This window comes from Rhinopithecus roxellana, chromosome 17, assembly GCF_007565055.1.
Source record: "Rhinopithecus roxellana isolate Shanxi Qingling chromosome 17, ASM756505v1, whole genome shotgun sequence".
Taxonomy (NCBI): Eukaryota; Metazoa; Chordata; class Mammalia; order Primates; family Cercopithecidae; genus Rhinopithecus; species Rhinopithecus roxellana.
The window spans coordinates 26,834,549-26,860,614 of record NC_044565.1 but is presented as its reverse complement, the minus strand read 5'-3'; the positions used below and the strand labels follow the sequence as shown (position 1 = coordinate 26,860,614).

Sequence of the window (26,066 nt, the reverse complement as noted above, 5' to 3'; positions counted from 1 at the left end):
TAAGTGCTGAAAGAAAAGTACTGCAACCCAATCACATGATCCATTTAAAAATCAATTAACTGGACTTGATCAAAAGGAAACACCTTTGTTCTTTGAACGACTTTATTAAGAGGATAAGAAGACAAGTTACACACTGTGGAGATATTTGCAAATAACATATCCAGAAAAGACTTGTATCCAGAATATATTAAGAACTCTCAAAACTCACCAATAAGAAAGCAAACAACCCTATTGAAAAAGCACTTCACCAAAGAGGATGGTAAATAACCTCTTGAAAAGGTGTTCATAATAATTAGCCATTAAGGAAGGACATGCAAATTAAAACTATGTTGAGATACCACTGTACAACTATAAAAATTGCTAAAATATATTGACAATTTACACATTGGTGAGGATGTGGAGTAACTAGAATGCTCACCCATTGCTAGAAGGAATGCAAAATGATACAGACACTCTGAAAAACTAGTATTAGTTTAGCTCTGAATAATTCTTACAAAGCTAAATATACACCTATAACATATAACTCAGGAATCCTCTTCCTTAGTATTTACCGTAGAGAAACAAAAACCTGTATATAACTGTTTACAGCAGTTCTAATTTTAATGGTCCCAAACTAGAACAACTCAAATATCCTTCAATGAGTGAATGGATAAACAAACTGTGGTAATCTGTACAATGGAATTACAATAAAATATTATTGCTTTTAATACAGCAATAAAAAAGCACTACTGATCTACACAAGATGAGTCAAATGTATTTTGCAAAGTAAAAAAATCAGATCCAAACGTCTGTTACATGTTTTATGATTCCATTTGTGTGACAGTCTAGAAAGGTAAAACTCTAGGGAAGAAAACAGACCAGGGACTGCCGGGGGTGAGTGAGGGGTCAGGGGAAAGACTGTCTCCAAAGGAACAGCATGGGGGAGTTTTGGGATTGATGGAACTGCTCATATGAAACTGTAGCAATGGATAGAATTGTAAAGCACAGAAAGTGAAGTTTAGAAGTACATAAATTTTTAAAGGTCAACCAGGATATGAGGCAAAGATGGAACGCAGAATGTGACTAACGAATCTAACTATATTATAAATGAATCATGTACTCATACTGAAGAGTATGGGGCAGGGAGATGCTGACTTAAGAAACTTTAGCAAACAGCATTTTTGTCTAGATATTTTAATGATAAATTCAAAACTGCAGACAAACACTGTACTCTGGTTGCAGAATTTGTTTTTCATGTGGGTATGGGTTATGAATTCTGAAACTACTTTATTTATATACTAGGTTAAATATATTGTAGATAATGAGAGCCAGTTTTATCGCTATTAGAGACAGAAGTTACAAAGAAAGGGAAAAGGCTAGAATCAACTCTGTGGATCCGTACTGGAGTCAGAGGTATCAATACGGACACATGATTTAAAACACACACACACATTAAAAGATACAGATATGAGTATCCACATAAGTTAACATACCTACCTATATTTCTTAGCTTTATTCACTGAGAAAGGCTAAACATAGTAACATCCCACCACCAGTGAGCATGCCAGGTACTTACATTTTGTTTTCTAAATACTATTCTTCTTCCTCCCTTCAAAAATAAGAGGGTTTTTTGGCTGGGCACGGTGGCTCACATCTGTAAATCCCCACATTTTGGGAGGCCGAGACGGGCAGATCACCTGATTTCAGGGGTTCAAGACCAGCCTGGCCAACATGGTGAAACCCCATCTCTACTAAAAATACAGAAAATTAGCTGGGCATGGTGGCACGGACCTGTAATCCCAGCTACTCTGGAGGCTGAGGCAGGTGAATTGCTTGAATCCGGGAGGTGGAGGTTGCAGCGAGCCAAGATCACACCACTGCACTCCAGCCTGGGTGACAGAGCAAGACTCCATCTCAAAAAGAAAAAAAAAGAAAAAAAAAAAAAAAAAACGAGGGTTTTTTAATGAAACAGCTGATTCCAGGTCTGAAGCAGGGTACAGGAGCCAACCTGAAAGTGCTCCAAATAGCTAAAAAGAGAACTTGAGCAACAAAAATCGTAATGGTAGCATTGGATTATAATCCAAATAATGAAATAAACACTCATGAGTCTACAATAATGCAAATAAATAACCTAAGGCAGAATAAATGAGGGAAGAACAATTCTCCTTACAGAAGAATTTGAATTAACAAATGTAGAAGAGATGGAAGGCATGAAAAAATTAAAACACCACAGTAATAACTGCTACAGCCAAGATCCACTCATGAATGCTAAAATTAGTACTCAAAGTTTAAGCAGAAACAGGTTATTTGCACAGTCTAACAAAATCTCCCTCAAATGTTTAGTATCTCCAAAGGAAAAACAGTAACTTTACAGTGGAGAATCCTAGCAGATACCACTTTAGCCAAGTGACCAAGGTTAACATCACCAGTAACATATATCAACATAATGTGCTCTCTGTTGCGACGCATTGAGAATGCATAACCCTAATCTAACCTTGAAACATCAAACAATGCTAAATTGAAGAAGCTTCTTCAAAATAACTTATTAGCACTCTTCAAAGTGTCAAGGTCATGGAAGACAAAAAAAGACTGGGAAACTGTCATAGATTGGAGGAGTCTAAGACATGACAACTAAAATGCAAGATGGAATCCTGGGTTGGATCTCAAACAAAAAAGTTCATTTGTGGAAAAACCTGGTGAAATCAATGTTATATAGTTTTATACCAAGAAGAATTTCTCATTTTGATAAATATTTTATGGTTATGATATTATGGTAAGATGTTAAATGGAAGCTTCAGTAAAGGTTACATGGACAACATCCCCCAATGACACCTACCTCTTGGTATTCAGGACCCTGTGTAATTCCCAACCCCTGGGTGAGAGCTTTAGACAGTGACTCATTCCTACTGAAGAGAATGTGGCAGAGGTGATGAGATGACACATCCAAGGGTAGGTAACAAAAAGACTGTGGCTTTTGTCTTGGGCACCCTCTCTTGCCCTCTCACTGCCTCACTAAGGGAAGCTTAGGTGTCATATTATGAGTGCCTTATAGAAGCAAAAAGCCCATGTCTCTGGCCAAAGCCATGGCCATGTGGGTGAGGCTGGAAGCACATCCTCTCAGGCAAGCCCTGTGATGAGACCACATTTGCAGCCAATACCTTGTTTGCAACCTTGTGAGACAACCTAAGCCAGAAGTACCCAAATAAGCTACATTTAGATTTCTGAACTACATAAATTTTCAGATGTTTATTAAGTTGCTACATTTCAGGGTAACACGATACACAGCAACAGATAATACAGAACCTCTCTGTGCTATTCATTTCGGCAACTCCTCTGTAAGTCTAAAATTATCTCAAAATGGAAACGTTTGAATATATTTTATGCATATATACTTTATAAATATTTTATAGACATATACTTTATAAATTTTGAGGTGGAGTCTTGCTTTGTTGCCATGCTGGAGTGCAGTGGCGCAATCTCAGCTCACTGCAACCTCCGCCTCCCTGGTTCAAGCGATTCTCCTGCCTCAGCCTCCTGAGTAGCTGGGATTATAGGCGTGCGCCACCACGCCCGGCTAATTTTGTATTTTTAGTAGAGATGGGGTTTCTCCATGTTGGTCATGCTGGTCTCAAATTCTCAACCTCAGGTGATCCACCCACCTTGGACACCAAAGTGCTGGGATTACAGGTGTGAGCCACCACGCCCACTCCTTTATAAATATTTTATAAACTATTATATATATATTTACCTATATATATGTTTTATGCATCTGTGTGTGTGTGTGTGTGTGTGTGTGTGTGTGTAGTTTGAATTATTTATGGACTGTGGAGTTCGATAAACCTAAGTTCAAATGCCACCTCCAATGCTCGATGGCCATGTGATCTTGGGCAAAATATCTTCTCTAAGTCTCAGGTTTTTTAAATCCACAACTGAGGTAATAATATCTATTTCTGATTATTACACTAAGTATAAGCATCCACTACAAATGTACACCCTGAGCAAATGGCATTATTGTTAGTTCATATTTATAATCATCTATTATTTTCTTCTCATTCATAGCTTTACCTGACTTTTAAGGTATTCAGTACAATACCTTAGCATTTAGCCTTCAAAGAGTTTAAAAATTGTATATGAAATCGTCAATGTTTTAATTTCTAAACTTTTTTTTTTTTTTAAGTATCAATACTGACCAGCCTTGCTAACATAGCAAAACCTCATCTCTACTAAAAATACAAAAGTTAGCCAGGCGTTGTGGTGCACGCCTGTGGTCCCAGCTATTCGGGTAGCTGATGTGGGAGGATGGCTTGAACCCAGGGGGTGGAGGTTGCAGTGAACCAAGATCACATCACTGCACTCTGGTCTGGGTGACAGAGCGAGACTCTGTCTCAAAGAAAAAAATTTTTAAAGGTATCAGTACTGATCTCTATAGCACTCTACTATTTATAACACTGAAATCAGAGATTGACCTTTTCTTTTGCCCCAATCTATTATCGCAATCCCTAACTTTTAGAGCTGTAAGGGACTTTTCAGCATTCCAACACTTTCCTTCTATGTGTGAGTGCCAAGGATATTAAATGAGTTGTCCAGGATCGTGGCTGGAAGAAGAGTTGGAATGAGGGTTCAAATTCTAGGACAGAGTACTGTGTAGGGGAACAACTCCTTACTTTGATTAAACAGAATGCATTCAAATACTCTTTATCTTGCCTACAAACATCTTTTGGCACAAGTTTCCCAGTAGGAAAACAGAGATCTCATCACCTGCTTCATAGGATCATTATGAGAACTAAGTAAGATAGCATATGTAAGTTCCTTATTGCCATGACTACTACCACATGTAGATTATGAATAAACATTTCTCTCACCCTCCTTTCCAAGCCCAATGCTCTCCACTGTGGTACGATGCCTCTTCAACTATAAGGTAAAATACTAAACATACAGGTAGTTCTGCTTCCCCATATGGTAAGAGGCTCATTAAAGTAAAACCGAATTAATGGCAAAGTGCTAAAACTGGGCTGAATAATATAAATCTAACAGACTTATGCCTGAATTGGGTTTCCTTTCCTACAATACTCTATGAGGTGGGGCATCATATCAGGAAGCACACTATGTTGACTGATGTTTTACTGGTGATGCTAATCTTCATCATTTGACTAAACTGGTATCTGCCAGGATTTTCCACTATAAAGCTACTTTCTTTGTAAACACTAAATATTTGAAGGAAGTCATGAAATGGAACCAGAGCTGGAGGAGAGAGAGAGAGAGGGAGAGGGGAAGAGAGAGAGCAACCAAGCACCCACGTACATGTGTACAGCCTCCAAAGGAGATCCTCAGCATACGTCCAACATAGTAAATAAATTAGTAATTGTATCATTGGATGATCAAAGATTCCTTTCAAGGTCATTCAGTTTTTTAAAACACTTGATGTCAAGTCTTGCCAAGAGCCCTCTGAAAGTATAAATGCATTACTATCATATGTTCTCTTACTTAACACATTTATTCCTTGAAAGACTTCTAGTAATTAGTCAGACACAACCTCCACTCAGAGAAATCACACAGCCTTTTCCCCAAGAACCAATATCTACTTAAGTATTTGAAACATTTTATCACAAAGTCCATCCAGCTTGCTTGTTATCACAATGAGACTCACCGATCTGCAGATACTGGGGTCCCCTCTGGATTGGAATGTCCTTCGAAATCTGAAATGTTCACTTGTGTTTGCCTTGAGGTTACTATCTGGCTATTCTGAGAAGGTATGGTTTTCAAGTCCTGAGTAATAGTGTTACTGTCTGGAAGAGAAGGCTGTATGACTTGGAAATCCAGTGAAGACTTAGGTCCTAGAAAACCTAAAGATTCTTGATCCTGTACTACAGGTTTACTGGTCAACAATTTGGAGGTTGGTTCCAGTGATCTCGAAGATACAGTATGTAAGTCAAAGTTAAACTCACTATTCATCCTCGCTTTAGAAGCAGCATCCAATGAATGGCATCTTTTATCTAAAGTTCCACTATCCAACTTGGAAGAAGTCTTGGGACAAAGAGTTATACGAACACAAGAAAGTGCTTTTCTATTTGAAGGAGGAGTAGATGCAGATGTTGCTAAGGTACAGTGATTTGGGGCTGACTGGGAGACCACATTATTGAACTTGGCTTCAACATTTATACTAGAAATGTGTGATTTAGGCTTATGTTGATTATTCTTTTCCATTACACAATCCTGACCTTGAGGAAGGGGAAAATGGTGTTTACTCATTTGGTCATCTATACCTGGCACTTTGCTTTGGCATTGTTCAAGAGAAATGGGAGAAGGAAGGTCTGAAGCTATAGAATCCTGACCTTGAAGAAGGGGAGAATGGTTTTCTCTCATTTGATGATCTACATGTGGGGCTTTGCGCTGTTTAAAGAGTTCTCGTTGTTCAAGAAAAATGCAAGAAGGAAGGTCTGGAGCTACATAATCCTGATGTTGAGGTGAGGGAGAATGGTGTTTCCTCACATGGTCATCTGTATGTGGGGCTTTGCTCTGTTCAAAGAGCTCTCGTTGTTCAAGAAAAATGCAAGAAGGAAGATCTGGAGTTACAGTTACATTCTTCTCTTTTACTCCTAGTCTGGAACTCGATCTGCCTACTCCTAGGGTGGAACTTGGTCTGCCCATGCTAATAAGGGTATGGTTATCAGAAATTTGAATTTCCTTGAAATTGCTACAATTTGTACTGGTACTGGGCTCAGAATGATTGCCTGTAAAATCTGACATTTCTAAAGGTTTTTCTTCTTGACAAGAATGCTCAAAATCAACAGGTAATTTTTGGCTTTGCCTTCTACCTTCTGCTAAAATAGTCACTTCTTTATCTGGTGAATTACTATGCATTTTAAATGATGAAGGGGAAGAAGTTTTCTGTTTAAGATCTCTAGGAGGATTTTGTTCTTCAGTGAAATGAGAATTAAATACCCCCACAGATGCTCCAGTACACTGGCTACCTTCAGTAACACCAACCTTAACAACAGAGGAATTGGAAATGCATTTAGAATGTCGGTGAGATGAAAAAGTGATGGAGGTAGTAAACTTTTTCACGGGTTCTGGGGATGGCATTTGTGATGAAGAATGAAAATCCACTTTTTTAGGTGGCACAAAAGCAGGTTCTACTAATTCTGACAGCCAAGGGTTCATCTTTTCATGGAATGGCATTCGAAGACCTTTGCTGATTTTGAATTCATCAGGTATAAAGTTTTGAAAAGGGGAGTGACTTTTTAACTGCAAGGAATTCCAAACTTTCAAATGGGAGTTGTTCTGGTCTAAGGATGCAGAAAGGTTGACATGCTTGGCTCTACATGATGATGGGCTCTGACGTCCTCTGGTCATTTCTGAGGGTTCAGCAGATCTGAAAGCACAAGAGTGGCTATCTAGTTGTGGTTGTTCAGAAGTTAGAGTCCGGAAACATCCTTTTTCATGACTCTCAATAATAATGTGACTACATACAGCTTCTGGCTTGCATCCCATTCCACGTGGACTCTGTAAACCCTAAAAGATACAAACAAACAGGTTCTTATCTGAAGCAGTCCAAGTAGTTACATACACATTAGTTTTATACCCATGCTAAGATTAGACCATGAAGGTCATGTCATTCTTTTATAATATAACAGGACAAAGAGCACAGCAAGAAGAGATAGTTAACTACAGAATAAAAAGGCTCACAATAATTAAGACCACTCAGAGAGTTCTCCTAAAAATTTCCCACTAAACAGCAAAGATTACTATTGTCCACCAGTAAGTATTCTCACCTTTCTTTTAATAATAGAAATCCCTTACTCAAATTTTTGCTAGCCACATAGCCACCAAGTGGGAGACATTTCCTGTTTTTTTCTGCAGCTAGTTGTGACCACATGACTAGGTTGAGGCCAATGGGATATGACTGAAGGCATCAAGTACAACTTCTGCTTCCTGTCCTTAAAATCAAGTTCTTGACCTGCGTGTTCCCCCAGTATCACCACCACTATCACCACTATTTTTCTCACCTGCTGAAAATGGTAATGCATGGAACAACCTTGGAAGTCATGTGTAAGGACAGTTTAGTTGTCCAGCTAGCTTGGGTCCCTGGATGACATCAAGGAACAGAGCTCACTTTCCTAACATGAACAATGACGTGAAAATAAAATTCTATCTTATTTGAGCCGCTGTATGTTTAGCTATTACAGAAGCTTGACCTACATCCTAATATTTTACCCCTAAGAATAGGGGGGAAAAAAACCAAGACCTTGTTTCCTGGCACACAGGATCAGTACTCAAAGCTACCATAAATATAACATTTCTTTGAGGTTTCTGTGTTTTACCTATAAAGTCATTATAACTTGGCATTCTATTTGATGATATAGCAACATCTGATTCCAGATGAAAATATTTTAAATGATGCTGCATCTCCCCAGGTGATGAAGTAGATGTATTTTTGATGGCAGCAGCATCCCATCTGCAGTGGCTGCTGCCATGATGCTAGTTACAGTGGGGAAGGAGCAGCTAGGGCTGCTCGCTCTACTGAGCTGGTGGGAGCCGGGAACAGGCAGAAGTCCCACTCCCTTCTGAGTTGGAGGGGTGGGAACCCCACCCGCCTGGGCACAGCTGCAGCTGCCCAGTCACAGCTGTAGACCCAGGCAACCCTGCAGTCTCGGGGACCTGGGAACTCCCCCTGCCCTTGCACGTTCAAAAGTGCCTGCTCCTGCTGCCTGGTCTCTCCCCACTCCTGGTGCCCGTTCCCATTACAGAGCAAAGCTAAGGCCAAGTCCAAGCACTGTCACAACCCAGCCAGGTGTGCGCACACTTGGGACAGCACAGACACACCAGCCCCCTGCCGCCCCTCCAGACACTGGGCACCCACAAGCACAGGAGGGAGGCTGCAGGGGCGGGGAGGGCTGAGGGCAGCTCAGAGTGGGCCTGCAGGTGCTCCTTGACATAAACAGCCTGGGTGTGCCACGGGTACCACAGATAGCAGAGAGATGGCAGACAGGCTCCTGGGCAGAAAGGGGAAGGTCACCAATGAAGCCCTACCTTTAAGCCAGGAATCACTTGAAGGGCTGTCAGTTCCACGGACAGGCGGACTTATGGTGCTTTTTCTGGGCCTGCCTATGGACCAATTGGCATGCACCTACTCCCCTCTGAAGCCCACAAAAATCCTGGACTCAGCCAGACTTAAGAGAGACAATGGAGCTACCCACTCCGGGTTTCCTCTCTGCTGAAATATGCACAGATTATGGGATGACTTGCATGCAGGTAGGAGCTACCCGTTCCGGGTCTCCTCTCTGCTGAGGGCTGCACAGACAATGGGACAACTTTGCCTGTGGACAGGAGCTACTCACTCTAGGTTCTCCTCTCCACTGACAGCTGGACACTCATTGGGATGACCTGCCTGCAGAAAGGAGCTACCCACTTGGGGTCTCGTGAAAACTGTTCTGCCACTCGATGAAGCTCCTCTCCATCTTGCTCACCCTCTAGTTGTCCACATACCTCATTCTTCATGGATGCAGGACAAGAACTCAGGATCCACCAAGTGGTGGGACTAAAAGAGTTGTAACACAAACAGGGCTGAAACGTGCCCCCTCCCTGCCTGTCATGTTGCAGGGAATAAGAAGGAGAGACAAGCTGTGGCCTTTCAGGAAGCCCAGATCTAGGCGGTCCCTGAGCCAGGACTATGACACCCTCTTTGGGGTTTTGTGGTTCCTTGTGTCTTCCAAGCTTCCAGTTGCCACCACGTTTCCCTTGCCCAGATGTGGGTCCCCACAGCAGAAGCCATGCACAGTACATTTGGTCCAGCTGCAGCCTTGCATGGAGCCAGCACCAGTGCCAGCACCTGGAGCTGCCTGCCCCACCACAGCAGTCAGCATGCCTGGCTGTGTGCAGTGGCTAGACCCCACACTTGCTTGCCCACACACCCCTCACCACTCCACGTCTGGCTCATGCTTGGCAGGTGTAAGATCCAGCATAGTAGTGCGAGCCAAGCACAGCCTGCCAGGCCAAGTGGGCAGAACGTGCCCAGCAGGTGTGAGTAATACTCAGGCAGAAGGTGCTGCTGCAAAGTGGTTTCCAGCTTGCAAAGTGACACCCTGAGGATCCTGTGACATTTTTCTTTCTTTTCTCTTCTTAAGACAGGGTCTTGCTGTGTCACCCAGGCTGGAATGCTGTGGCACTATCACTGAAGCCTCGACCTCCCGGGCTCAGGTGATCCTAACACCTCAGCCTCCTGGATAGCTGGGACAACAGGCACATGCCACTACACCGGGCTAATTTTCTTATTTTTATTTTTGTAGAGACTGGGTCTCACTTTGTTGCCCAGGCTGGTCTCCAACTCCTGGATTCAAGGGATCCTCCTGCCTCAGCCTCCCAAAGTGCTGGGATTACAGGCATGAGCCACCGCACCTGGCCAGATGTACTTTTCTCTATTTTTCCTGCTAAGTAAAATTAAGCCCACTGGAAAATATACATAAAACAAATGTAAGAAGAATCTGAAAGATGTAAAGAAGAAGGTAGATTAGCTAGAGATCTAGGGACCTGAGGAATTATCCTGTGGTGTAATCCCTGGGTTTTCTTTATCTCTTGCATACACAGACTTGGAGCTGAAGAAATCAGCAACCCAGGAACAATGGACACAGACAAAAAACCCTAACAAAAGCTTTTCTCACTAGCTAAAAACCCAGCAGAGGTAAAGCCTAGCAAAAGAGAAAACTTTTAACTAACAACCGTTCTACTCCAGCCAACCACCAAAGAAAAAACTAGACCCACTCACACCAACACCAGCAAAGGCCAAGTGAGGAGCCCAGGACTCACTTTCATCTCTGCTGGCTGATAAAGTGCTATCCCTTCCTTGTGGTGTCCGTGAAAGTTTAGGGAAGCCTAGACTATCTAGCAAAACAAAAAATTCCCCTCTCTCCCAGCTACAGGTTAAAAGAAAACATTTGTAAACCTCATATCCAATAAAGGTCTTATATCTGCTAGACTTACATCTAACATATATATAGAACTCACAACGGTAAAAAGGAAAAAAAAAGATAATCCAATTAGAAAATGGGCAAAAGATGCAGACATTTCACTTAACGGGGTACAGAGATTGGAAACAGAGATATGAAAAAATGTACAACCTCAAAAACCATTAAGGAAATACACATTTAAAACTTAGTAAGATACCACCATATACCTACTAGAATGACTAGAATAAAAATAGTGACAGTATCAAATGCTGGTGAGGACATGGAGTAGATGGATTACTCACACACTGCTTGTGGGAATGTAGATGATATAACCACCCTGGAAAAAAGTGTGGCCTGTCTTTCAAAAAACTAAACATGCAACTACCACATGACCCAGCAAAATTGCAATCCTGGGCATTTACCCCACAGAAACAAAGATATATTCACACAAAAACTTGCACATGAATGTTTACAGCAGCTGTACTGGTAAAGCCAAAAACTGGGAAACAACCAAGATGTCCTTCAATAGTTAATATTTAAACTGTGGTGCATTCATACTTTGGTATACTATACATCAATAAAAAAGAAAAACCACTGATAAACAAAACAATCCGCATGAATCTCCAGATAATTGTATTGGCTGAGTGAAAAAAAGGCCAATACAATAAAGTTGCATACTATATGTTACCATTTACATGACATTCTTGAAATTACAAAGTTACAGAAACAAAGGAACAAATTAGTGGTGCCAGGAGTTTAGTAAAAGGTGGGGCAGGAAAGAAGTGGAAGTAGCTATTATAAGGTATCATGAGCCACCTTTGTAGTGATACAAATGTTCAGTATCTTGGCTGTATCAGTATCAATGTTGTGGCTGTGATATATTGCCATAGTTTTGCAAGATGTTACCACTTAGGGAAATTGGGTGAAGAGAATATGTGATATCTCTATATTATTTCTTACATGTGAAACTAAAATTATTTCAAAACAAAATGTTGACTTAAAAAATTAAATACCACTGGACAAAACTAACACTTTAAAAATGTCATTTTTTTGCCCATCAATGATAGACTGGATAAGAAAATGTTGCACATATACACCATGGAATACTATGCAGCCCTAAAAAAAAGAATGAGATCATGTCCTTTGCCAGGACATGGATGAAGCTGGAAGCCATCATTCTCAGCAAACTAACACAGGAACAGAAAATCAACCACCACGTGTTCTCACTCATAAGTGGGAGTTGAACATTGAGAACACATGGACACAGGGAGGGGAATATCACACACTGGGGCCTTTCGGGGGGTGGGGGTCAAGGGGAGGGAGAGCATAGGACAAATACTTAATGCATGCAGGGCTTAAAACCAAAATGATGAGTTGATAGGTGCAGCAAACCACCATGGCACATGTAATACCTATGTAACAAACCTGCACGTTCTGCACATGTATCCTGGAACTTAAAGTAAAATAAATAAATAAATAAATGAATAAATAAATAAATATTCTGTCATTAGCTGATAAAAATAGATGTAAAAATTTTATTTGGGCAAAAAAAAATGTTTTTATTTTGTGGTTTCTTATTGCCTTGATACCTCCTGACATATCAGTGGGAAGTAAATATCCAAATTTGAGAAACATAAACCTATTCCAGCCTCTTAAAAGTATGCATGAGTAGATTTATACTCATCCCAAAATATATTTCTCTTCTTCCTTTCCAACAATCATATGTTACAAATTTTTTAACACTTCATGCTCTACCTCCTCCCATCGCATCTTTCAAGCTTTCATAATAACCTTTCCATTTAAAACATTCTCGTAGCTTTAGTATTTGCCAAGTAAATTTCAGTATTTTCACATAACCATTTCTAGGTAATTTTACAACAAACCAACCACATGTCATTAGATATGTAACAGGCTCTTAAAAGCTACTGTTTAGTTCAATAAAACCCAATATGTTTTTGTGATAAAATTTCTCAGCAAACTAGGAATGGAAGGGATTTCTTTAACCAGATGAAGAGTACCTATGAAAGACTCAGCACTAACATAATACCGAATGATGAAAAACTAGACGCTTTCTTCCTACAATCAAGAACAAGACAAGTATGGCCATTCTTACCTCTTCTATTCAATATCATATTGGATGTTACCAAATTGCCAGGGCAACCAGGTAAGATATTAAAGACATCTAGATTGGAAAGAAAGAAGTATAACTATATCTATTTGCAGATGACATGAACTTCTTACAGAAAATCCCAAGGAAACCAGGCCAAACCAACTAACACTAACAAGTTCATCAAAGCTGCAGGATGCCAGTGCAATATATAAAAATCAACTGTATTTTAATACACTAGCAATTCACAATCCAAAAATAAATTTTTAAAAAAATTCAATTTACAACAGCAAGAAAAAGAATTAAATACTTGAAAATATATTTAGCAAAATAAATATATGTCTAGTATACTAAAAAAATTGAATGAAAGAAAAGCAAAATAACTAGAAAACTGGCCCATTTTTATGGACTGAAAGATTAATACTTCCTAAACTAATCTAGAGATTCAAGTGGTAATATTTCCCACAGTAATCTAGAGATTCAACTCTTATTAAAAGCTTAGCTTTCTTTCTTTTTTTTTTTCAATAATTGACAAGCAGATTGTAACCCCGGAATAGCCAAAATAATCTTGAAAATGACATCGTTGGAGGACTCACTCTTTCCGATTTCAAAACTTACTACAAAGCTACAACAATTAAGACAGTGCAGTACTGGCATAAGGACAGTCATGTAGATCAATGACACAGAACTGACAGTCCAGAAATAAACACTAACATTTATGGTAAATTGATTTTCAACAAAGAGGTCATGAAAATTCAATAGGGAAAGAAGTCTTTTCAACAGTGCTGTAACAACTCAATATCTATATGCAAAGATGAATTTGGATGCCACACACAAAAACTAACTCAAAGGAGAAAGGCAACAAAAGTAAAAGTCAATAAATAGGACTAAATCAAAATTTAAAACTTCTGTTCACTAAAGGAGATCATCAACAGAGTGAAAAGGTAACCTAGAAAATGAGAGAAAATATTTGCTAATCATGTACAGTAAGTCTTCACTTAACATCATCAATAGGTACTTAGAAACTGCATCTTCAAGTGAAACAATGTACTGAATACCATAGGAGCTTAACTCTTGTTTTATCAATTATCCTGTATCAGTTTGTTTTGCTATGCTATACATCACTTCACTTACAAGTCACAGTTTCCACGAATTTAACAATGATGTGAAGCAAAAACTCACTGTATCTGATATAAGGTTAATATCCAGAACATATAAAGGACACTTACAACTCAAGAACAACAACAAAACCTGATTCAAAGATAGGCAAAAATAATAGACGTTTCTCCAGAGAAGGTATACAACTGACTAACCAAAAATGAAAACAAGCTCAATATTACTAATCATAAGGGAAATGAAAATCATCACCACAATGAGACATCACTTCAGACCTGTTAGAATAGCCAGTATTAAGAAGGAAAAAAAAAAAAAAAAAACAGAAAATAACAAGTATTGGCAAGGATGTGGAGAAATTAGTACCCTCGAACACTGCTGGTGGGAATGTAAACAGTGAAGCCCCTATGGAAAACAGCATGGGGCTTCCTCAAAAACTTAAAAATAGAATGACTATATGATCCAGCAATTCCACTTCTGGGTCTACACCCAAAAGGAGTGAAAGCAGGATCTTGAAGTGATAATTATAACAAGCATGTTCACAGCAGCATTATTCACAATAGCCAAATGGCAGAAGCAACTGAAGTGTCTATCAACAGATGAATGGATAAACAAAATGTGGCATACACACACAATGGAATAATATAGTCTTAAAAAAGAAGGAAATTCTGACATATAGTACAACATGGGTGAATTTAAAAAATACACTACTGAATGAAATAAGCCAGTGGCAAAAAGACACATACTGTGTGATTCCGCTACTATAAGGTACTTAGAGTAGCCAAATTCATAGAGACAGAAAGTAAAATAGTGGTTGCTAGGGGCTAAGGGAAAGGCGAAAATGAGGACTTGTTGTTTAATGGATATAGAGTTTCAGTATTACAAGATTTAAAAAGCTATAGAGATTGTTTAAACAACAACATGAATGTACTTAACACCACTGAACCATACACTTAACAATGGTTAAGATGATAAATTTTATGTTATTTTATCACAATTAAAAAAAATAAAAATTTTAATTGCCTCAAATAGAACCACAGATCTAAACATAAAAACCAAAACTAAATATCTCAGAAGAAAACACTAAATCTTTGTGACCCTGAGTTATGCACTGATTTCTTAGATATGTTACCAAAAGTGCAAATAATAAAAGTCTGATAAGTTAGAGTTCATCAGAATTTAAAACTTTTGTGTATCACAGGTCACCATCAAGAAAGTGAAAAAGCCTACAGAATGGGAGAAAATATTGGCAAGTCCATAAATCTGCTAAAGGCCTAATATCCAGAATATAAAAAGAATGCTTGCAATTCAACACATTTGTAAAGTGATAAATTTATAAATGGGTAAAGAATTTGAATGGGTATTTCATCAGAAAAGATAAATGACCACCAATAAGCACATGAAAAGATGTTCAACACCATTAGTTGTTAGAACTAGGTAAAAAATCACAATAAATACCCTTAACACCCAACCAGGCTATAATCAAAAAGACAGAAAATGACAAAAGTTGGAAAGGATATGGAGAAATTGAAACCCTCATACACTGCTTGTGGGAATGTAAATAGTGCAGCTACTTCAGAAAAAAGTTTAGAAGTTCCTCAACATGTTAAATATGGAGTTACCATATGTCCCAGTAATTCTACTGTTAGGTATATACCCAAGAGAAATGAAACATCCACTCTAACACATAAACACTTACTATGTTCATAGCAGCACTATTCACAATGGCCAGAGTGGAAAATCCAAATGTGTACCAACTAATGAGTAAACAAAATATCTACACAATGAAATACAATTTGGCAATAAAAAGGGATGAAGTACTGATTCATGTTACAACATAACATGAATGACTCTTGAAAACATTATGCTAAGTAAAAGAAGGCAGTCACAAAAGATCATATATTACAATTCTATTTACATAAAATGTTCAGAATTGGCAAATCCATAGGGAGAGAAAGTGAACTGGTGTTTGCCTAGGGCTAGGGAATTGGGGGAAGGGGAGAATGACAACAAAGTTCTAAAATTATGTTATTGTAAAATTCTGTAAACAAACTATACACTTTAAATGGGCAAACCTTATGTATTACAGTAAATTATACTGAGATAAAGTTACAAAATTACTGGTTAGCTAAAATACGTCTTTTACTAATTTCCAGAGACTATTTCACAATTAAAATTCTCTCTTCTCAACAGATCTACATGAGTTTTATCAGGTTATATTATTCTGTCATTGTCCAGCTTAATGACACATCAGCCAGGTGCAGTGGCTCAAGCCTGTAATACCAGCACTTTGAGAGACTGAGGTGGAAAGACAGCTTGAGCTCGGGAGGCGGACATTGCAGTAAGCTCTGATATAGCTGCTACACTCCAGCCTGGGTGACGGAGCAAGACCCTGTCACAAACAAACAACGTCAAAGACCTCATATAACAAACCAAAAAAGAAATAAGTAGTTCTTCACCATCACATAAACCAATACACAGACACAGACACAGACACACACACACACACACACACACACACAGTCAACAAGCACTAAAAAGTAAAAATTTACTTTCTACAAATAAAAGAAATATATTACTATGTGACACAAAACTTACTTAAAAATCAATAAGCTTTTGGAAACACTTGTTTAAAAAAAATCTGTTAAAGCTGACTTCATTAGGGAAAGTATATTTCTACTAATAGAACCAACAACTATGCTAAGTATTTAACAATTTGACTACAACCAGTCATGGTGTGGGTCTCTTTGCGTTTAACCCACTTGGAGTTCATTTTTCATCAAATTAGGGAAGTTTTCAACCATTATTTCTTCAAATGTTATTTCTGCCCCTTTCGCTCTCTCTCTCTTCCCTCTAAGAATCCCATAATGCATATGCTGGTATGCTTGGGGATGTCCCATAGCCCTGTTCATTTTCTTTATTCTTTTCTCTTTCTGCTCCTCAAATGAATACATCAACTGACCTTTCTTCAAGTTCACTGATTCTTTGTTCAGACTACTCAAATCAGCTACTGAACCCCTCTAATGAATTTTTGTTACTGTACTTTTCAGCTGCAGAATTTCTATTTGTTTCCTTTTTACAATTTCTCTGTTGATATTTCTTTTTGGTGAGAAATCCTTTTCTTGGTTCCCTTTAGTTCTTTGCTAACGGTTTTGTTTAGCTCATTGAGTACATTTAAGGTGGGCTTCCTCAGGGATAGTTTCATTAATTTCTCTTTTTTCCTCTGAATGAGTCACACTTTTTTATTTCTTTGCATGCCTTATAATTTGTTGAAAACTGGACATATTGAATATTATAATGTGACAACTCTGGATACTGGAATTCTCCCCCTTCCCTGAAGTTTGCTGTTACTGCTTGTTGTAAGCGTTGTTTACTGACTATTTCATAAAGTTTACATTCTTTGTTGTACATGAAAGTGAAGTCATGGCCGGGCGCGGTGGCTCAAGCCTGTAATCCCAGCACTTTGGGAGGCCGAGACGGGTGGATCACGAGGTCAGGAGATCAAGACCATCCTAGCTAACACGGTGAAACCCCATCTCTACTTAAAAAATACAAAAATCTAGCCGGGCGAGGTGGCGGCGCCTGTAGTCCCAGCTACTCGGGAGGCTGAGGCAGGAGAATGGCGTAAACCCGGGAGGCGGAGCTTGCAGTGAGCTGAGATCCGGCCACTGCACTCCAGCCTGGGCGACAGAGTCAGACTCCGTCTCAAAAAAAAAAAAAGTGAAGTCTGTGTTCACTTAGCTTCAGGGTCAACTACTGTTTTGACCGTTTCCTTAAATACCTGCAGCCAAGGAAAGAAAAAAGGTAATAGGAAAGAAAAGAAAAAAAAAACAGTCCCAGTCTTTTTTGCTCTGTGTTGGGGCATTCCATCAAAACTTAGCCAGACTGTTTACAACTCTATCTTAGTCTTCACATTCTACTTAGGCAGAGCCGGAAGGTCAGCTAGTGGTGAAAGCTTAGGGTCTTCTCAAGCCTTCTGTGAGTTGTCCAATCCTAGGCATGTACATAGCATTCTCAATTTCTCAGCACATACGAAAGCATTTAAAAGTCCTTATACCACCCTGTATCTCCTTTTCAACTGTTCCTTCCTAGCTTTTTGTCCACCTATTCATTGTCCTAATTTTTATCCCCAGACTCAGACTTCTACAGTTGATACTCTGGCTTTCAAATACTTTTCACACGTGATGATGGACAAGCCACCCCAGTCCCAGGAAAGCTCTGAGTTGTGTAAAACAAAAGGAAGCTCTATACCGGTCCTTCAGAAACTTCAGACAGGTTAAAACAATCACAATCTTTTGAGAGCAAGATCTGTACTAATCCTTCCGGTGCTAACAGCCTGCACCATGAGTGTAAGCTGCCATTTTCAAAGCCATTATTAATCTAGGCACAAGGAATGGTAGGTGAGCAATTTAAGGTGCCATCGTATTTTTCTGCAGTGCTACAGCTCCTTACTTTTCCTTTTTTAATGTTAAATTCCAGAGTTCAATAAAAATTAATTCTGATAGTTTGTGGAAGCTAATTAGGTGTTTTTGTAAGAGCCCTAGAGTTCCCTACTCCACCACATTATATGACTCCTCTCACAAATGTTTTATATGCATAACAAAAGTATTTGCCTTTATTATGCTGACTGCAAATTTCAAATACATATTCTTTATCATATTTGAGGTATTATTCTACTGTAAAGAAATATTCTTCTAAAGAAATATTTTTAATTACAGATTTTTTTATTCCCAAATACTTTTTGGAGCTTAATGAATTATGATTTCTCCATTAGATCTACTAATGTAAAAACTTGTTCATAAATTTCCTAATATTGAACTATCTGCTTTGCCTGTGATACCTATGTAACATCAATTTCCAATTCACCCTTCCTCCCAGTCCTTGGTAATCACCATTCTACTCTCTGTTTTCTGAATTTGACTATTTTTAGATATTTCGCGTAAGTGAAATCATTCAGTATTTGACCCTCTGTGACTGGATTATTTCACATAGTGTAATGTCTTACAGGGTCATCCATGTTGTCACATACACCAGGACTTCCTTAAGGTGGAATAATAGTCCATTGTATGTATATACTACATTTTCTTTATCCATTCATCTATCGATGTTTATACATCTTGTTTATGTATCTTGGCTATTGTGATTAATGCTATTGTGAACATGGGATCTCCTCAAGATTCCAATTTCATTTCCTTTGGATATGCACCCAGAAGTTGGATCATATGGTAATTCTATTTTTTTTTTTTTTTTTTTAGGAATCTCCATACTATTTTCCACAACAGCTACACCATTTTACATGCCCATCTACAGTGTACAGGGTTCTAATTTCTCCACATCCTCTCCAACACCTGTTACAGTTTGTTTTGTTTTGATATCAGCCATCCTAACAGATATGAAGTGGTAAGTCACTGTGGTTTTGATTTGCATTTTCCTGATGATTAGTGATATTGAATATCTCTTCATATACAGCACCTTACACATTTGTGTGTTTTAAGAAATGTTCATTTAAGTCCTTTACCCATGTTTTAACTAGGCTATTTGTTTTTTGTTTTGGGGATTTTTTTTTCTTTTTTTTTTGCTGTTGAGTTGCAGGTGTTCCTTATATACTTTGGATATTAACTCCTCATTAGATACATGGTTTACAAATATTTTCTCCTATTCCATAGATTACCAGTTCATTCTCTTAACTGTTTCTTTGCTGTGCAAAAGTTTTTTAGTTTGATGCAGTCCTGTTTGTCTATTTTTTAAAATGCTTTTGCTGTAGCTATAAGTTGTTTTATGTAAGACTTTGGTAACCACAAAGAAAATACCTATAGAAGATACACAAAAGAAAAAGAAAAAAAAAAGGAAGGATCAAAGCAAAATCAACAAATCACAAAGGAAGACAGCAAGAGAGGAGAAAAGGGACGAAAGAACTGTAAGAAAGAAAACAATTAACAAAATGGAACGAGTAAATCTTTCCCTATCAATAATTTAATGTAAATGGAGTAAACTCTCTAATCAAAAGACATATAGTGGCTAAATTAATTTTAAAAATAAGATCCAACTATATGCTATCTACAAGAGACTCACTTTAGATTTAAGGACACACAGGCTAAAAGTGAAGGAACAGGAAAATATACTCCATGCAGATAGCAACCAAAAGAGCACAGTTGTGGCCATACTATCAGACAATACAGACTTTAAATAAAAAACCATCCCAAGAGACAAAGAAGGTCATATGATAAAAGAGTCAATTCATCAGGAAGATAACACAAGTATAAACATATATACACCCAACATCAGAGCACCTAAATATATAAAGCAAACACTGACGGAACTGAAAGAAAAAATAGCAATACAATAGATGTCAGTACCCCATTTTCAACAATGAATAGAACACACATATACTGAATATTCCACCTAACAGTTGCAGAATACACAGTCTTCTCAACTGCACACAGAACATTCTCCAGGGCAGATCACATATTAAGTCATAAAACAAGTCTGAACAAATTTCAGAAGACTGAAATGATACCAAGCTTTTCCTAAGCACAATAGACTAAAATTAGAAATCAATAACAGAAGGAAAACTGGGAAAATCACAATTATGTGGTAATTAACAACACACTCTTTTTTTTTTTTCAGTGGAAAAAAACTTTTATTGAGACCCCACCAGCTGCAAAATCTGCTCCTGGCATTAAGCTCCTTCTTTCTTTGCAATTCGGTCTTTCTTGAGTGGTCCCATGAATGCTTTCTTCTCTTCCATGGTCTGGAAGTGGCCATGGCCAAACTTGGAGGTGGTGTCAATGAACTTAAGGTCAATCTTCTCCACAGCCCGCTGCTTCGTCTGCACCAGCAAGGACTTGCGGAGGGTGAGCACCTGCTTCTTGGTTCCCACCACACAGCCTTTCAGTATGACAAAGTCATTGGTCACTTCACCATAGTGGACAAAGCCACCCAGAGGGTTGATGCTTTTGTCAGGCAGGTCATAGTCAGTGGAAGCATTGTTCTTGATCAGCTTGCCATCTGTGATAAGGTAGCCCTGGCCAATCTCATAGATCTTCTTGTTGATCTCACTACGGTGATGGTAGCTTTTCTGCCCAGCACGTGCCACAGAGAAGGCCACATAAGCAGGATGCCATGCCCCAATACAGGCCACCTTGCACAGACCTCGGTGGGTCTTGCGGGGCAGCTTCTTGGTGTGCCAAAGACTGGTGACCCCTTTGTAGCCTTTGCCCTTGGTCACCCCAATGACATCGATCATCTCATCCTGCCCAAACACTTGGTTCACAGGTACCTGCTGCTCGAGCCTCTCACGGGCCCAGTCCAGCTTCTCGGCCACGGTGCCTCCGTTCACCTGGATCTCCATCAGGTAGGCCTTCTTCTGGCGCAGAGGAAGCAGGTGCATCTGGGTGTGGGCAATGACACAGATGACTTGGCAGTACTTCTTCATGCTGCTGAAGTCCTTCTCCAGCTGCTTCTTGCCATCCTCATCCTGCCATTTCTTGCAGTACTTGGTAAAGGCCTTCTTCTTAGATTTATGCCAGTTCTTATAGAAACGCCTCTTGCATTCATCACTGATGTGCTCAGCGAAGACAGTCTTGAAGGTCCGGAGGCCTCCAGGGATTTCCATGTAGCCCACAGTGCCCACAACCACCATGGGTGGCATCTCCACAATAGTCACAGCCTCCACCACCTCCTTCTTGTTCACCTTGGATCCTGGCCTGTCAACTTCCCGCACGATGTGGATCATGCCAGCCTTGTATCCCAGGAAGGCTGTGAGGTGGACCGGCTTAGACGGGTCATCCTTAGAGAAGCTCTTGATCTTCCCGCGATGCCTGCTGCTGTGCTTCTGAGACAGGAAGCCGAGGGACCCATGCCTGGGAGCGGAGAACTTTTTGTGAGACATCACGCCATCAAATCCCGCCGGTACAGCAACAACACACTCTTAAACAACCAGTGGATCAAAGATGAGATCAAGGAAAATTAAAAAATATCTTAGGACAAAAACACAACAAATGAAAACTTATGGGATGAAGCAAAATCAGGACTAAGACGGAAGTTTCTAATGATAATTGTCTGTTTTTAAAGGAAGAATAATCTCAAATAAGCAACTCAACTTCACACCTCAAGGAACAAGAAAAAGAACAAAACTAAGCCCAAAGTTAGCAGAAAGAATGAAAGAATAAAAATTAGAGCAGAAATAAAAAACAGAAAAACAGGAAGAAATCAACTAAACTGTTAGTTTTGAAAAGGTAAAAACAATGTTAAACATTTAGCTAGACTAAGAAAAAACTAGAAGACTCAAATAAATAAAATCAGAAATAAAAGTGGAGACATCACACTGATGTGAAAGATTCATAACTTCAGGTATGTCTTCTGAGGTTTTTGTTAATGTCCTCAAATAAATTAGGAAGTTTTTATTAGTGTATTAGAACTCTTTATATAGCACAGGAGTTATCCATTACCTGATAGCTTGAGTCACCCATATAAACATCTAAGTCAGGCACTGTTTTTTTCTTTTTGTTAAGAATATACCAAAAAGTTGATAGAATGTTAAAATAAACATGTGAATTCCTTCTACTTAAACAACTGTCGAACATTTTCCCCTATCCCTCCACAAAGCTTTATCCTTTCACAAAGACACTGTGATTTGACACTTCAACCCTAAATAATTCACTTATCATATAACCACAATGCTATTATCACACCCAGGAAATACTCCATAATGTTACCTAATATTGAGCTAGGTCAAGTACTTTACTTGGAAGCCAAATGTTTGATCAATAAAGTTTTTGTCTCTCAGTCATGTTTAATCTATTACACATTTCTGTTTAATTACATTATCTAAGAAAATCAGTCATTTCATGAAAATTTTATACCTAACAAGAAAATAGTTATACTTTATTTTCTCTCATTATTTCAAATTTTCTCAGTGGTATATCTGGTATGCTCCTTTTCATTTATAACATTGTATGTTTTTCCTTCTCATCTTCTAGCTAGTCAGAGCTTTCTTTTGATTTGGAATTTTTCCAAGGTCCAAATCTAGATTTTAATGCTCAATTCTATCATTTTTCTGTTTTCTAGTTAATTGATAGATTTCATTTTATAATTTCCTTCTTACTACTTTTGTAGTTTGGTTTGGTTTATTTTAGAGTATAAGTTTATTTCACGTTTTTCTGTCTAAACGTGTTGAGTTATTGGTCCATACACTAAATGATATAAAGTACTGACTTCAAACTTCTCTTCTTCTATTACCAAACAGAAAAGAGAAGGAGAAGAAACAGTATTCTGCCAAGAGAGATCAGTAAATCCTCGGGTACAGCGTGGATCTCATTCTCATAGCATGGAACGGGCCAAAACGATCTCAATAGTTTTTGACAACAAGCAATCTAAGAGAGTTTCCTTTAGGAGCCTACGAATGCATTTCTGTGGGGTAGAGGGCAGTAAGATAAATCCTCATTTTGGTTTGAAATTGTATCTGAACATAAAATTTGTACCTTGATGTAGAAAACAAAGAGAAAAAGGACAGAAGCAGGTTCCTCCTTATTGTTAATTACTTTAAAAGTAAATAAATTATCCAATCAAAAGACAGAGACTGGCAGAATGCTCCAACTATATACTGTCTACCATAGACTCACTTATATGCTACAACATGGATGAACCACATGCGACTAAGTGAAATAAGCCAGTCACCAAAAGACAAATATTGTATTATTCCATTTATAGGAAGTACTCAGAGTAATCAAAATCATACGAGACAAAAAGGAAAATGATGGTTGCCTGGGGCAGATGGGAAGAGAACAAAAAGTTACTATTTAATGGGCAAAAGTTTCAGTTTCACAAAATGAAGAGTCTCGGAGATGGATGGTGGTGGTGGTGGTGGTCGCACAACAATATGAATGTACTTAACACCAGTAAACTGTACATTTAAAAATAGTTAAGAGGTAAATTCTGAGTTATGTGTATTTTACCATGATAAAAAAAATTTACAGAAACATCGGCCTTGATTCATTGAAGCAGTCTGTGCCAGCTGGATACAGAGTCTTATTAATAAATACAATTTATTTCTCTATGTACTTAGCCTTTCAAAAGAACTTTTACTATTCTAATAAAAGATCTCATAAATCTTGTTAGATTTACACCTTGATGCTTTTTAAAAAGTTTTTGTTATGATTAGAAATAGCTGCCTTTTTAAAGTTCCTTTTCTATGATTTCAATTGTATCTCTTGTTCAATGTTTCTTTTTAATTAATATATAAGAAATTCTTAATAAGGTGTACAAATCTGAAGTCAGGCAGTTTATTTTTTATATGTGTTGACAGCAATGTAAATACTGCCCATATCCAGATATACAAAACTTCCTATACCTGAGACCTCTTGTGCCTCTTCCCGGTCAATAACACACACCTCACTCCACCAGGGGTAACCATTCTTATCACTTTTCTCACCATTGATTAGTTTTTGAATTTCATATGAATGGAATTATTCAGTATGACTCGTTTGTGTCTCGCTTTTCTGCTAACATAACGTGTGACAGCTTTCAAAGTTGTTGAGTAGTTTGCACTCTTTTATGGCTACACAGGATTTCACTGCATGAATAAAGCATAATTGATTCATCTCTTCTACTCCTGATATACATTTATGTAGTTTTCAGTTTGGGGCTACTATAATTATTATTGACCATGTCTTCTATTGAACATATGTACTGACATTTCTTGAGTATGCACCTAAAAAGAAGTAGTAGTGAAGTGTCCCAGGTCAGGCATATGTTTACCATTATGAAATAATTATAAATTATTTTAAGAGTTTTGTACCAGTTTACCTTCCCACCAGCAATAAAAGACTGTTCTGGTTGTTTCATAACTTTACCAATATTTAGTATTGTTCTCTTTTTTAATTTTAGCTACTCTGATATGAAGCAGTATCTCATTATGGTTAATTTGCGTTACCTAAGAGGCAGTGATATTGAGAATGTTTTCAAATGCTTATTGGCCACTTGGATATCTTCATTTATGAGGCACCTATTGAAGTCTCTGGGTAGGAAGAATGGATTTGCATGAGTTTCTTATATATTCTAGATTTATGTCCCTTATCAAATATATGTATCCAAAATGCCCTCTTCCACTGTGTAGCTTGACTTTTCACTCTTCATGGTGCCTTTTGATTATCTGACGTTCTTAATTTTCATGAAGAGCAATTTATCAATCCTTTCTTTTATGGATAGTGTATTTTTGTTCTTAAGAAACCTTTGCCTAACCCAATATCATGAAGAGATTTTCAAGAAACTTTATTTTACCTTTCAACGTAAAGTCTATGATCCATCTCAAATTAACTTTGTAGTAAGGTATGATGTATGGGACAGGATTATCATAGAAATTATAACACACATAGTTATCAAGCTAAAGTAAATAATATCTAACTTTTTCCCAGTTAAGAAACTTGGAAAAAGATTAACTCCATTTATACAGCTTCAAACCTGTACGATATTGTTGTCATATATTTTAAGTTTCTGCCACATTTTATCTCAGTCATGAAGGTCCTAGTATTTTTGTTTCATATACTTAAGTATTTGGCTTTACTTATCCACATACTTAACACATCTTTTGCTCTTTAATATTTCCTACATCACAAATTTCCCATATTAGATTATTTCCCTTTAGTCTGAGGTAACCACTTAGAAATTTTTAATGAGTGTTGAATGAACTGTTATTGTCTAAAATCACTTTTATATTACCACATTCTTAAATTTTCACTGACACGCAATTCTAGGTAGATATAATTTATTTTCTTTCAGCACACTGAAGGTATCATCCTAATGTATCACCTTTCACTGTTGAAACAAATCATAATGGAAATTTTAAAATATCTGGAATGGTATAATAATAATTATATTACATATAAAACTTGTAGGTTGAAACAGATTGGGGGCTGGGAAAGAAT

General features: G+C 38.1%; 1 protein-coding gene and 1 pseudogene across 11 annotated transcripts in view; both read right to left on the bottom strand.

Moving 5' to 3' along the window:
• The window catches only part of ALMS1 (ALMS1 centrosome and basal body associated protein), a 221,125-nt gene that overhangs the window by 116,359 nt on the left and 78,700 nt on the right, over positions 1 to 26,066 (bottom strand). For all 10 annotated transcript variants that reach the window (XR_004054345.1, XR_004054346.1, XM_010361970.2 and 7 more), the window contains one exon: positions 5,627 to 7,491. Coding sequence is in view for 8 of the 10 variants with exons in the window: in XM_010361970.2 (XP_010360272.2) it covers positions 5,627 to 7,491 (1,865 nt within the window). In the remaining 2 variants the exon portion in view is untranslated. The remainder of the gene's footprint in view (positions 1 to 5,626; positions 7,492 to 26,066) is intronic.
• On the bottom strand, positions 20,764 to 22,033 carry LOC104661365 (annotated as a pseudogene). Its single transcript, XR_004054347.1, has one exon. The product of XR_004054347.1 is annotated as a 60S ribosomal protein L3 pseudogene (transcript).